This window comes from Diadema setosum, chromosome 3 (genome assembly GCF_964275005.1).
Source record: "Diadema setosum chromosome 3, eeDiaSeto1, whole genome shotgun sequence".
In the NCBI taxonomy this organism is placed as follows: domain Eukaryota; kingdom Metazoa; phylum Echinodermata; class Echinoidea; order Diadematoida; family Diadematidae; genus Diadema; species Diadema setosum.
In genome coordinates this window covers 40,485,653-40,499,399 of record NC_092687.1, presented here as the reverse complement: position 1 = coordinate 40,499,399, position 13,747 = coordinate 40,485,653, and the positions used below count along the sequence as shown (strand labels likewise).

Sequence of the window (13,747 nt, the reverse complement as noted above, 5' to 3'; positions counted from 1 at the left end):
TCATCATCATTATCATGGGTGCTGTTCGTTATTCCGAAGGTTCGTTGTTCTGAAGGTTTGTTATTCCGAAGGTTCGTTAATCCGAACATTTGTGGCGTTATTCCGAAGGTTCGTTATTCCGAAGGATCGTTGATCCGAAAATGAAGTAGGGTTTAATATTCCGAATGTTCGTTGATCCGAAGTGAAAAAGGTTCCGTAACGAACCTTCGGAGCAACGAGCTTTTTTTTTTTTTTTTCGGATTAACGAACCTTCGGAGTAACGAACCTTATTTCATTTTCGGATTAATGAACCTTCGGAATAGCAGACCTTATCACATTTTTGGATTAACGAACCTTCGGAATAACGAATCTTTGGAATAACAAACCTTCGGAATAACGAACCTTCGGATCAAAGAACCTTCGGAATAACGAACCTTCGGAATAACGAACTGTAACCATTATCATCACTGTTATAGTTTTGTACTGCAGTAATAGTAGGACATGTAATACTCTAGTACTATTTTACCGCAGCATTGTTACGTTCTTTCAAAGTTACTGACACTTGGCAATATTATTGTTAGTGACTGCTGTGCTTTGTGTGCATGTGTGTGTGTCTGGGTATATGTGTGGTTTGTTTTTTCATCGCTCAATCAGAATTCGCTAACGCTTATTTCCCTGGTTACATCAATGCAGATATCTTCAAGGTAAATACGGATCATTCAACATAACTTCTACAACAAGTCCTCTGATTGGTGGAAGCTGGGCCCACGTGGCTGTTCGACTTGACGTACAGGGTAGGGCGTTTTAGCCTTTATTCCTAACACAGAAAAACACATACACACAACTTTGAACGAGATATGAAACTCGTCACACTGAAGACGAGTTAGGTGATACGCTTGGGGTCATCAGATGTCGGTCATCCGTGATCGACAAAGAAAAGAATGTAATATAGCACATTGAAGTTATAATGAGATACTTCGTTGAACTTTTTTTGGGCCTACATTATTCAGATCACATTTGTTTTTCTGTCACACAAACTAAGTGGAAATTCTGTGCGTGTGCGACTAAGTCGATTTACGGACTTTTTGAGTACGTACAGTGCATAAACTTAGACCCCGTTTACGGTGCGGGGCTGGGCCGAGCCGCGGCCGAGCCGCGGCCAAGGTCAACCTCAATTGCGAGGCCGAGCCCCGCAATTTAGTCCGTTTACACTGCCGGGCTCGGCCGCACTTTTGATTCAAACCTTTCAATATTTTGTCGTAGTGGCGATCTACTTTTAAACAAACGCAATTTGGTATTGTCTGGTTTTCAGATCCTTTGCCAACTGAATTCCGTGGCGACGAAGTCGCCGTTCGGGCAAAGGCCTTTGCCGAAGGAGAAAAACCTTAGGAGGACAAAACCACCTTAAACTATCCTAGTTTTCGACGTTGAAGTGGTTAATATCCTGAATAGCGAAATAGTACAGGCGAGGGTTTGGAAGCCAGACTAAAATTGGCCGCGCATTTAGCCCAGTTTGCGCTTACACTGCGAAAAAGGCCGGGCGCGACCGCGGCTCGACCGCGGCCGAGACCACCTCCAGAGCGTGGCCTAATGCGAGGCCAATTTTGGCCCCGCATTTGGCCTTTTGCGCGTTTACACCGAAATGAAGGTGGGCTCGGCGCGGCCGAGCCGCGGCCGAGCCTCGCACTGTAAACGGGGTCCAAGTGATCCTCGGCACGTACAAATAAAACATGACAATTAAGTGTTTATAACCATCCTGGCATTAACAGTGGCCTTTTAAAACATAACCTTTGACCATTATTTACATAACCAATATGACTCCCTCTAATCTTGCTATTACAATGATCAGTTCAGAGATCTCTTACAGCTATATATACAAGCCTGTGAGATTTACCAGCATTAAAACCAATGAAGCCTCCGATACAAAACAAGGGATATAGAGCAAGTGAGTCTGTTTACATAAGAATGTGATTTATCCTGGACGAAAGTGATACCTCAATTAAAGAGAAAAGGGCAAAAGAAAAATGGGCCAAACGTACGGCTCCAGCGAAAGAGACATCGCCTTTAACCATGTAACTATAGGTCTCCTCTAACTAAGAGTACACTTTGAACGTAAGCTTATACGTGGATGATAATTCATGACGATCTCACGTGATCGACACACATTCAAAGGGGACAGTTAGAAGTGGAAGGAGTGCTTAATCGTTTCATTAATTCCTAATCAATGACACCCCTACTATAGGCATATCATAATTTCTCATCTAAAATCAATGGTATATAGGACTCATGCACCATTACTTGCATCGTGCATAAACTTAGTTCTTTAAGCTTTGAGTGAAACGTGTCATAACATAATTCTGTAATTCCATCGGCAGTGGTTGATATAATAAAGAAGAAAGATATATCACCGTATTGAACGCTTAGAACCTAACGGGGGGGGGGGGGGGTATTATAGCATGATACTCGGTTCTTTACTGCCCACATGCCAACAACATCCATCACCCACGGCTACGCATAGCGAAACAGCCATGGCGAAAATAAAACTTTATTTTCTCGTAGGCAGAATGACACAGAACCTCGTCAAACACACTTTTATTGGCAGGGATGGACATGAAAAAGTTCGTTACTAATACTAAACAGCGTATGCATTCCATTCATGTGGCGCGAGATACCTCTATAGCAACATAAAGCCTGTCTTCAACTCCGTTGGTCGAACAATGACAACCTGAAATTTCAAAGATATGAGCGAGACGCTATATACACCTGGCCTAGAGTTAATTTATTCAGTTCTCATTCCTACCTCAAGTTGGGTTATGTTATTGTAATCATTCCCATCTGCAGTATAACAAAACCAAAGTGAGGGAAAGGGGGAGAGAAAAACGAGAGGTGGCAAAAGGAAAACTGCAAGCACAACTGCAATCCATATCATTGCGTGTGACAAGTGAAGCAAATGTATTAGTTGTTATAGCAGTGTTTTATAAGCATAAACTGGCAAATAGACAGACCATTTCAAATATAAAAACCATCAATTTAATGTAAGAGAAGATGGTAAACAAGATGCATTGAAACTGTAACTAAATCGCTGCTTTTCTATTCGGTCACGGAACGTCCAACTTTATATTCAACAAAAAAAAAATGTTAGGGGAAAGAAACAAATTTAGATATAACATTCTTGAATTAAAAACAAGAAAAAGAAAATGCCCACGTCAAGATTAAAAAAAAAAAAAAAAAACGCCGCACGAACATGCATTATATTCTAGATGGGAATACGGTCTTGATGCAAAGGTCCAATGATTGTCTCATTACTTTAAAAGCAATCTATGGTTCCCTTACCATCACCAGTACCACACCACAATGACGTCTCTAAAATCAGTGGTAGCACACTTATCATTGCATCGTGCATTAACTCCCTTTTCCTAAACTACCAGTAGAACGTGTCATATTATATTGTGTATTTCGATCAGTAGTGACTGACTTTAAAGAAGAAAGATAATGCAAAAAATTGAACGCTTACCACATTGCTTATAGGGCTATTCCAGTTTGGTACAGATCTGTTCTATTCTCCCAGATGCCAACAACATATGTCACCTATGGCTGAACTAGTGAAACAACCATGACGAAAATAAACGACAGAGAACCCCGTCATAATCACTACACTTGGAAAGGTGTTGCCCGAAATTCCTCATTATGAAGCAATATCACGTCACTTCCTTCCCTGCCTGTCTTTAACTCCGTCATTTGGTCAAACAATAACAACCTGGAATTCCAAAGAGATAAGCGAGACGTTATGCACCTGGACTAGAGTTAATTAATTCAGATCCCATTCCTGTTAATTATGTAAACGTACACGTTCCTAAATATCCTGCTACATATATCAAGAACAAATGAAGAGAAAAGGAAAGAGAAAACGAATGGTGGCAAGCGGGGTACTGTTTTAATTCAAGGGGCAATTTACAACATTACGTGTGACAAAATTAATGAAGCAAACCCAACCTCCAAACTCCAATACAAAATAAGGGAAATAGAGTAGCTGTGTTCATGACATCAGAGTGAAGCTGAACTGCAGAAAAAAAAAAGAAAACAAATAAAAGGAAAAAGTCCTGCGGGACTCGATTAACTTCTCTCCTTCCGGTCGGGCATTATAAACACGCAGCGTGCTAAGCAAATCTGCCACACGGAAGATCCGAAGATCTTCTGCGAAACTTAAATATATCTATGTATGCTATACATTGATATTCAGTTTTTTGGCTATATACGTCAAGTGACTGATAGCGCTATTCAACTTCCCACGAGTGGCCGCGTGGATTCGATCAATATACAGTTACAAAGATAAATGGGGAATCGTTTCAACCAGATTCCATTCTCATTTTCAGTGATCGACAACGAAAATAATGTTAAGTAGCGACTTGAAGTAATATTGAGAAATGTTCGTGAAGTCCAATTCTTTATACAGTCCTACATAATTCAGATGAAATTGTTTCTGTCATGCAACTAATTGAAAATTTCGTTTGGTGTCGGCGTGTCCAAGTAAGTTGATTGGAAAGGATATGTGAATGAATATTTACCAATAGGTCTTTATATTGCAAAAAAAAAAAAAAAATCAAACATGGCCATGCGGTCTTTTAAGAGTCATCTTCACTTTAACATTTGTAATTTCAAGTCCAAGTTACCTGTCAAAGCAATGTGGTCTCAAACACAAAACAAAGGGATATTGTGTGTGTGTGTGTGTTTGTGTGTGTGTGTGTGTGTGTACGTTTACATGAAAACGTGATTTCTACATGGACGAAGGTGAATACTCCATAAAAGGAAAAAAGCAAAAGATATAAGTATTTTGTTTCGTGCTCTTATGGGGTTCGAACCCGTACGTGTGCAACCTCACGTCTCTTGTGACGTCGCCTTTATCCTCTCGGCCATGTACGTCTTGACGAGAAAATATGAGGAACGTAAGCTTATATGTGAAAGATGATTCAGGAATCGTTTTCTCCACATTCCATTCTCATTTTCAGTTTTTAGCTGCAAAATTATCAACCTGATGAGGAGATTTGAAAAAATAAAAATGCATGATTACTGCAGCTTATTGTCTGAGCTACCACATACTTAAGTTTCAGAGGAAATGGAGCAAAATCAGCTGAAATAAAGGTGCTTAAACGTTGTCAAGTCAATGCATGGTTTAAAAAAAAAAATCACCTTCCATAGACATAACACGTCAACTTGTCTGATTTTGAGTCTTTACCTTTAATCACAATTTGAAGTATGATGGTAAGTCTTCTCGAACTAAGAGTGTGGAACGTATACCTTCTACGTGAAAGGTGAATCATGACGATCACCCGTGACTGACACATCTTCAAAGGGATCAGTTATTAGAAGTGGAAGCCCTCGTGCCAAGATATTGTCTCAGCAATTCCAAAGCAATGATACCCTTACATTAATTTAGGTATACCATAATTTCCCTCTGAAATCAATGGTATTATTCATGTACAATTGCTTGCCTTGTCCACAAACTTTGCTTTACAAACTTTCAGTGAAAGGTGTCATAACATATATATATATTCTGTAACCGTCCATTAGCAGTGATTGACTACATAAATCAAGATGATAAATATCAATTGAACGCTTAGCGCGTATATAAGGGGGATTTCAGCCTGATGTTGTGTTATTCACTGCTCAGATACCAACAACACTCATCACCTACGACTACGTATAAAGAAACAGCCATGACGAAAATAAGTTTTCCTTTTCTTTGGCAGATAGACACACAACCCCTATAACCCCTATAACTGACATGGAGGGACATGAAAAGGTTCATTACTACTACTAAACAGTGATGCCTTCTACTCATGTGGCACAAGATACCTCTATAGCAACATAAAACCTGTCTACAATTTCGCTATTGGGTCAAACAATAACAATCTGGAATTTCAAAGAGATGAGCTAGACGCCATGCACCTGGCCTAGAGTTAATTAATTCAGTCGCCATTCCTGCTCCAGTTGAGTTATGTAAATTATTTCCCGACCTGTCTTGTGCAGTGTAACAGGAACAAACGTAGAGAAAAGGAAAGAGAAAACGAAAGGTGGCAAGCGGGGCACTGTATACCAAGGGCAATTTACAACATTACACTGTAAAAACATCGGTGTTAGATTTAACACCACGGGTGTTAAATCTAACACCGATCAAACTTCAATAAAGGACCACACCCACAGGTGTTAAAAATGCACTGTGATGGTGTTGAAAAGTGTTCACCTGACACTTCGTGGTGTTAATTTGACACTGTACCTGGTGTTATTTTGACACTGTACTGGTGTTAATTCAAAAATGACACCACATGGTGTTGATTTGATATTTGCTGGTGTTAATACCAATGGTTTAACACCCGTCCAGCTTCAATAAGGGACCCCACCAGCTGGTGTTACTTTGGTGTAAATTCATTTTCACATTTTTTCAAAAATCTAGTATTTTAATGTAAAATTCTTGATCGTCTTGTTTAAATTAAAAATCAACAAGAAGTGCAGTTACTAAGAAACTCTTCAAAAAACATTTTAAAATTTGGAAATGACACCTGTGGGTGTTAATTTAACACCATAAATGAGCACCGAAAATTTAACACCAGCTCGGTGTTCACTATTTAACACCGGACTTTTTGCAGTGTACGTATGATAAATGAAGCAAATCCAACCTCCAGCCTCCGACAAAAAAAAAGGAACTTGAGTGACTGTGTGTCGTGGGGTAATGACATTGGAATGAAGCTGAACTGCCAAAAGAAAAACAAAGAAAGAGAGAGAGAAAAAAAATAATAGCGTCCTGCGGGTCTCGAACATCTCGTCCTAAGGTAGTGCATAATGACCATGCAGCGCGCTAAGCGACTATAAAGCCACACGGCTGTCCCGAAGATTGGATGTGAAATTCATATCTTTATATCATTTACAACATGAAAAAGTTCATCACTACTACTAAACAGTGATGCCTTCCATTCATGTGGCACAAGATACCTCTATAGCAACATAAAACCTGTCTACGTCTCGGTTATTGGGTCAAACAATAACAACCTGGAATTTCAAAGAGATGAGCGAGACGCCATACACCTGGACTAGAGTTAATCAATTCAGCTCCGATTCCTGCCAGTTATCTAAACGTACATGTTCCTGCCTATCCTGTTACAGTATAACAATAACCAATGAAGAGAAAAGGAAAGAGCAAACGAAAGGTGGCAAGCGGGACACTGTAACAAGGGGCAATTTACAACATTAAGTGTGAAAAAAATTAATGAAGCAAACCCAATCTCCAAACTCCAATACGTACACTTGATAAAATAATATGATAAATGACATCGGAGTAAAGCTGACCTGCCGAAAAAAAAAAGAAATAAAATAAAGAACGGGAAAAGTCCTGCGGGAGTCGAACTTCTCTCCTTCCGGTATGGCGTTATGAACACCCAGCGCTAAGCGATTACGCCACACGGCTGTCCTGAAGATTGAGTGCGAAACTTAAATATATAATAATATTATCGTGACTAGTTGACTTGTGATGGCGCTATTCAACTTCTCACAAGTGGCAGCGTGGATTCGATCAATATACAGTTGCAAAGAAAAATTGGGAATCGTTCTGTACAGATTGCATTCTCATTTTCAGTTTTAAACTACAAAATTATCAACCTAATGAGGAGATTTGAAAACATAAAATGCACGATTACTAAAGCTTATTGTCTCAGCTACAACATACGTATGTTTCAGAGGAAATGGAGCAAAATCAGATGAGTTAAAGGTGCTTAAACGTTGTCAAGTCAATGCATGGTTTAAAAAAAAATCACCTCCCATAGACATAACACGTAAACTTGTCTGAATTTGAGTCTTTACCTTTAATCACAATTTCTAGTATGATGACGTAATCGTATTTCAAAACCATCACATGGACTTGAGAGGCAAATGTTCAAAGTACAACATATCTGAATTTGGGATAATATTAAGCTTAAACAACAGAGATACGAGCAAATGAATGTCTGAAACAGTACCTCAAAAAAAATAATTCCACTTTTTTATTTAAAATGACGATATGATGACGTCATCGCGTTTTCCTGGCAATATTGATACTTGGAATGTTATTTACAATTCATATACTTTTGTAATATGCAATAGAAATATAGGGTCAACGGACGATTTAAAGAGCTATGGCGAAATAAACAAAGACATGTTTTTTCACTATATTTGCAGAAAGACGCGCACGCGGAATTTCAAATTTGACGCCAGTGCATTCCTTTGTTATAGGTCGAAATCGATCGGAAATCAATGGATATTGTTACTCAAAGTATAAGGAATCCAAATCAGTCAGAAAAAAAAATTGCATTTTCATGTTGCTTACGGGCTCTGCGCGCGAAATTGCGCGGACGGACGCGCACGCGAGAAAATGTTTGAAACGCTTAAAATTGTCTGAAACTTCGAGATTTCCCATTGGGAAGTCGTTTTGAGCCTTTTAAAATTTTGACGCGCGCTTACGCGCGCCTAATGATGACCTTGGTAACTAGCGTTAAAAAGTAAGATAGAGCGTGACCTGAACTTTATGTCCACCGAAAATGATACAGAAATGACATCTAGTTGTCATGTGACAAAGTCCGAAAATCACAAAATGGCGCCTAGATGACGTCATAGATATGTTACTGTCATGAAAACCTTATTGTGGCTAGATTTTGTCATGAGACATGTTGACTGAAAATGTCATGTTATTTCGTAATGTCATTCTTGAGATATTGACGACACAAAATGTGGCAGAAAGAAAGAAGAATAAAAAAAAGAGAAATTTTGACAATCACAATAGGTGATACGCTGATAGCGTATCACCTAAAAAGAGACATTTTGACAATCACAATAGGTGATACGCTGATAGCGTATCACCTAATGAGCACAAACAAGTATAAGGGATCGTTGTGTGGCGGGGTATTTTCACTTGTTCTTAATCACCCCTTTCTGAGTTCATTTGTCTGTTTGTCATCTGGCTCTATAATAATAATAATAATAACAATATTCTTATTAAGACTTTACTGAACATATCCTTCGCTGTGGTTTTGAAAATCTTGAAAAGCACACAAAATGGACGTTGATAAAAATGTTATCATTATTTTTTTGTTCTAATTCATCAACATCTTCTTTTTTTTTTTTTGCAGTAACAAATTCAAAAGAGATAATTTAAACATGTCGTGTCTGTGCATATTTATTATACTTCCGGAAGTATTTGCAAGTGACCACGTAGTCTTTCCTCTTTACTATCTTAATAACATGATTCTGGAGTTATTATTTCAAACAACAGTTGGTATTATATGAAGGGTTTGTTTGCAAAAACCGATAAGTCCATTTTTGAAGATCTTTGTCATAAAGTACAAAATGATACCTTTTAAATGATATATTGGTCACTACATATAAAGGTATATTTTTGAAGTAATGGTCAAAAGAAGCAAAAATGTTTTAATTATTCTCTTCATTTTTCTTGACCTTGATTTGTGGGTATTCACGATTGATAATTTCAGGAAGCATACTTCTTTATACAGACTTCTTCAGGGGATGGCAGGTATCGCGCAAGCGTGGATTATGCATTTGTATTCGTCTCAAAGAAAGTTAGAAAGATGCAAAGATTTGTTTGAATATTGAACATATTCCAGGCTCTTGTCAATATTATGGGAATTACTGAAACAGAACCAAGAAATAAACTCAAGTGGACGTTATTCTATTACGAAATTCGACTTTGATAAATCAGTATCACCAATTCTACTTGTAATATTACATCGTTGATGGTTTGCCTAGTGTTGAAATAAAGCCACGTGCTTCTGTTACAGACACGCGAGCTTTGTATTTGGATACAAGTAGCGGGGACAAACAAGGTGTAACAGATTTTCAAAATGAATAAACTTCCTTCTGTTTCCAAAATTCATTGACTAGCTATGGTAAGGAATTTTGTGAACAACAGGAAGTCAAAAGTGGGTTCGTGTGCCTTTGATATCGCCACAATACGAGATTTACTTGGCGTGTCTTACAGTCGTGTAAATGGAAATACGCAAGCCTGTACACAATCCTACGATCGATCGCTTTTCATTGAAAGACTTTGAAGGCTTGTGATCAACGGATTACAGTTTCCATAAAAGATTGCCTCCATGAATCAGTAAATTCAAGACAATTATGTAGTAGAAATTTGCGACACCCTCGACATAGCCTGGTGCTCAATAATAAAAGACGCTATTTATTTGACAAGTTTGAGTTGACGAGGGAACGTAAATTGACGATCGTTCAGTACGTGAAGTTCAAACCGCGCGCGCGAACCCAGATAGCGAAGGGAAGCGACATTATTATTCATGAGCGGTCGTTATTCATCCAATCAGAAAGCGGATTCCTACACCGCATACACGGCAATTTGATGATTGGGTAAAGCGGGACCGTAAGTCACACCCCCTTAGTAACCCTCGGTTCGGGTTCGATTTTGGAAAACCTGTCCGTCTGTGGGGGTGTTCGCTCGCCAAAGCAAACCGTCCTAAACGGGTTAATCGCAAATATCTCTATTTGGCAAATATGGACATCGGTTTTTGCAAACAAACTTTTCATATATTCCCTGCATATTGTGTAAAAACAGCACAAAATTTTCTGTGATATAATGCAATTTGCTTTCCTAATTCCAAATTTTCGTCAGATTCTTCGATGTCCTTGTTTGTCAATGGGACGAAAGAAGCCACACTCTCTAATATTGAGACATATACTTGGGTAAGCTCATTATATTTCTGATATTTTCCTCCTTTTTGAACCCGTCAAGTTGAAATAAAAATTGACTGACACATGTCTCTTCACGTTCTATGAAAGTTCTGTTAGGATCGATAGTATCGTTTGATATACCCATATCCATACCGTTCGACATGTAACTCTCAAACTCGTGTACCAATAATACAATGATTTGATGCAGGGGATTGGATGTACTATTACGTTTTCATCATTTCTAACATCTCTGATGGTATTCGTCAACTTGCAGCTGATGTCAAATATGTAAAAATGTTTGGTACGTGGAAAAGACATTAAGATGCCAGGATGAGGGGGAATGTCTTCGGTGCGTATTTCAGTGTCATTCTTTTTCAGTGTTACTAAAGTACATTTTCCTTGGTTGTTTCCGTGAAAATGATATGAAATTTTGTTTATGAAACGGTGTTTGATTTTTGTTTCCTTCGTCTTTGCGTTTTAATCTCCTCTTGTCTAGGAAACCGATACTGAAATGCAGTTAGGAAGAAACCTTGCCGGATTCTTTTTTCAAGGGACTGTGGATGAGGTAAAGCGGATTTCACTTATGTTTCCATGCTTTATGCATGTATACAATGTCCTTTGGTCTGCATAAGATGTAATCGAAACGGATCTGATAAAACACGGATTTAATGTTGATTGTTTTCAAATTGAAAATGTTATTTTCACTTAGATCATCAGGATGTTGTAAGAAAAATTTTTCATTCTTTGTCCAACCATTTTCGAGAAGGTGATATGCTTACACAAAAAAAAAGGAAATAAAAAAGTGATAAGCCGTTTGGGAAATCAAAATTCGTTTAACGTTAAAAGTAATTATGTGATAACCTTTCATGGACACGTCTGCCATATACAAACACCATGGGATTGAATCAGTAGTATCCGTTAAAGATGTATCCGTTAAAGGACAAGTTCACCTTCATAGACATGTGGGTTGAGTGAATGCAGAAATATTAGTAGAACACATCAGTGAGAGTTTGAGCAAAATCGGACAATCCGTTCAAAAGTTATGAATTTTTGAAGTTTCTGCTCAGTCATGGCTGGATGAAAAGACTACTGTAGCTTGTGATGTCACATGAGTACAACGATATAAAGAAAGAATAAAGACAATTCAACATATTTCCATTTTTCTCGCATAACAAAAGAACACTCGACTTCTCCCTTTCAGAAGGCAGGGGGAATAATATTACCCTTAACATACGTCAGTAGCAAGTCGAAGAAATGTGCACTTTATTCAAAAAGTAAAGTTTTATGAAATTCTCTTTTTTATTTTCCTTAGATAGCTGTACGCATGTGACATCATACACTGTAGTAGTCTTCTCTTCCAGCAGTGACTGCGCAGATACTTAAAATATTCGTAATTTTTGAGCGGATTGTCCAATTTTCCTCAAACTTTCCCTGATGTGTTTTACTAATATTGCTGCATTCTCTCAATCCTTATGTATATGAAGGTGGACTTGTCCTTTAAAGATTTGTTTTTTTGTTTTTTTTTTGTTTTGTTTTTTTGTTCTTGTTCTTGTTTTTGTTTTGTTTGTTTTGTTTTGTTTTGTTTTGTTTTGTTTTATTTTTTTGTTTTTTGTTTTTTGTTTTTTGCTGTTCCAATATCTTGAGCATGCATCGATCATGGGTCGGGGGCTTTATTTTATTCCAAAATAAAGGCGTAAAAAGGTAGGGTTTCTGTAATGTGATGACTGATTGTCACAAAATACTTTTCGAAGGTACGGATTTGGGGCCTTCCTCTCTTCGACGACGAAATCCGGGAACACATGGGATTACCCAGCCTTGAGTGGCAGAAACACAAAAACCTGCTGGACGGACACTACACCATGGACGAGGAAGAGAGTGGTAAGTCAAGTGATCTTTTACTTTCATGTTGTTTACTTTAATAAAGTCTTTAATAGCGACCACCTGCCTATCAGTTTTCTCGAGACGACAGTTTACAGTGTGTCCGACCGCCCAACTCTTCTAGGAGAGTTACTCAACTAGACAGGGGACACCTTTAGTGGGTTTTTTTTTTCTGTCTTTTTTTCACTGTACAAAAGAACACAGTTAAACCCAGTGGCTCTTATCATTTTTTTTTTTTCATCCAACTAGTCTTACATTGACGTTTATTCATTTATGTATCAGTAGTTGAATAACAATTGTTGGTTAATGGTTTTCAAACAACTGCCATGGCAGCGCGCAGGCCGAAGTTAGGTACTTTACAGGAATATAATTCATAAACAATACCACGTTCATGTTCTTTTTTTAGAATAGTTTATTGTCTTAAGTGACGAAACAAACTATTTGTACATGTCTTATGTGTATGTCATGTAAATTGTACATAATATGTACAATATAATAATAATATAATATCAGGCGACATAAGATTCCAACGTGCAGGCTTCGGTAGATAAAGGCCAAGCCCAACAAAACATTTCAAAGAAGCAGTTGTTGTCAGCAGGTTTCACTCGTTTACGTGTGTATAAAACATCCCTCTCGCTATCTTCTCTTTACAACGGTTGACTATCCTTTCATCGATGGTTGTCTCCTGGTAGGCCTACTGCAAATGTAATCTTTTGCCATGACAGGTTCAAGAATGCTCGTTGATAGCTCCCCCAACGGCAACCATGGTAGAATTTACGGCGACTCGAACTTCGTAGCCAGCACGTTGGATGCCGGCCGATTCCAGGTGACGTACCCTGACGCAAGGCGACGGAAGAAACGACGGAAGCGAGACGTCCATGAAGAGCTGTAGTGTACCAAATCGTTCGTGCTTTCATTTAATGTCATTCCTTACCCTTTTATGTAAAGCACTGTCAAATCTGTTAATACACAGATTTTATGACGTCACTAAATCAAAATTTAGGCACTTGGTTAGCAAACGTCTAAGTCTTGAAGCAGTTTGAAGACAGACACAAAGCATGTGTGGGTGTGCCTTGTCTGACTATACCAAACCTGGATGTTTTTAGAAGGAAAATAATGGGGAAAACATTATTTTTTTCCATTAAAACATTAAATAAAAGTGAATTAT

At 38.2% G+C, this 13,747-nt stretch overlaps 1 protein-coding gene across 1 annotated transcript in view; it reads left to right on the top strand.

Annotated features, from left to right (window-relative positions):
• Nucleotides 1-13,471, top strand: part of LOC140246863 (uncharacterized) — a 111,281-nt gene extending 97,810 nt beyond the window's left edge. The window contains exons 51-55 of the mRNA XM_072326190.1: nucleotides 673-773; nucleotides 10,643-10,713; nucleotides 11,198-11,266; nucleotides 12,453-12,579; nucleotides 13,305-13,471. Of these exons, the coding sequence (XP_072182291.1) occupies nucleotides 673-773; nucleotides 10,643-10,713; nucleotides 11,198-11,266; nucleotides 12,453-12,579; nucleotides 13,305-13,471 (535 nt within the window). The remainder of the gene's footprint in view (nucleotides 1-672; nucleotides 774-10,642; nucleotides 10,714-11,197; nucleotides 11,267-12,452; nucleotides 12,580-13,304) is intronic.
• The last annotated feature ends 276 nt before the right edge of the window (nucleotides 13,472-13,747 follow it).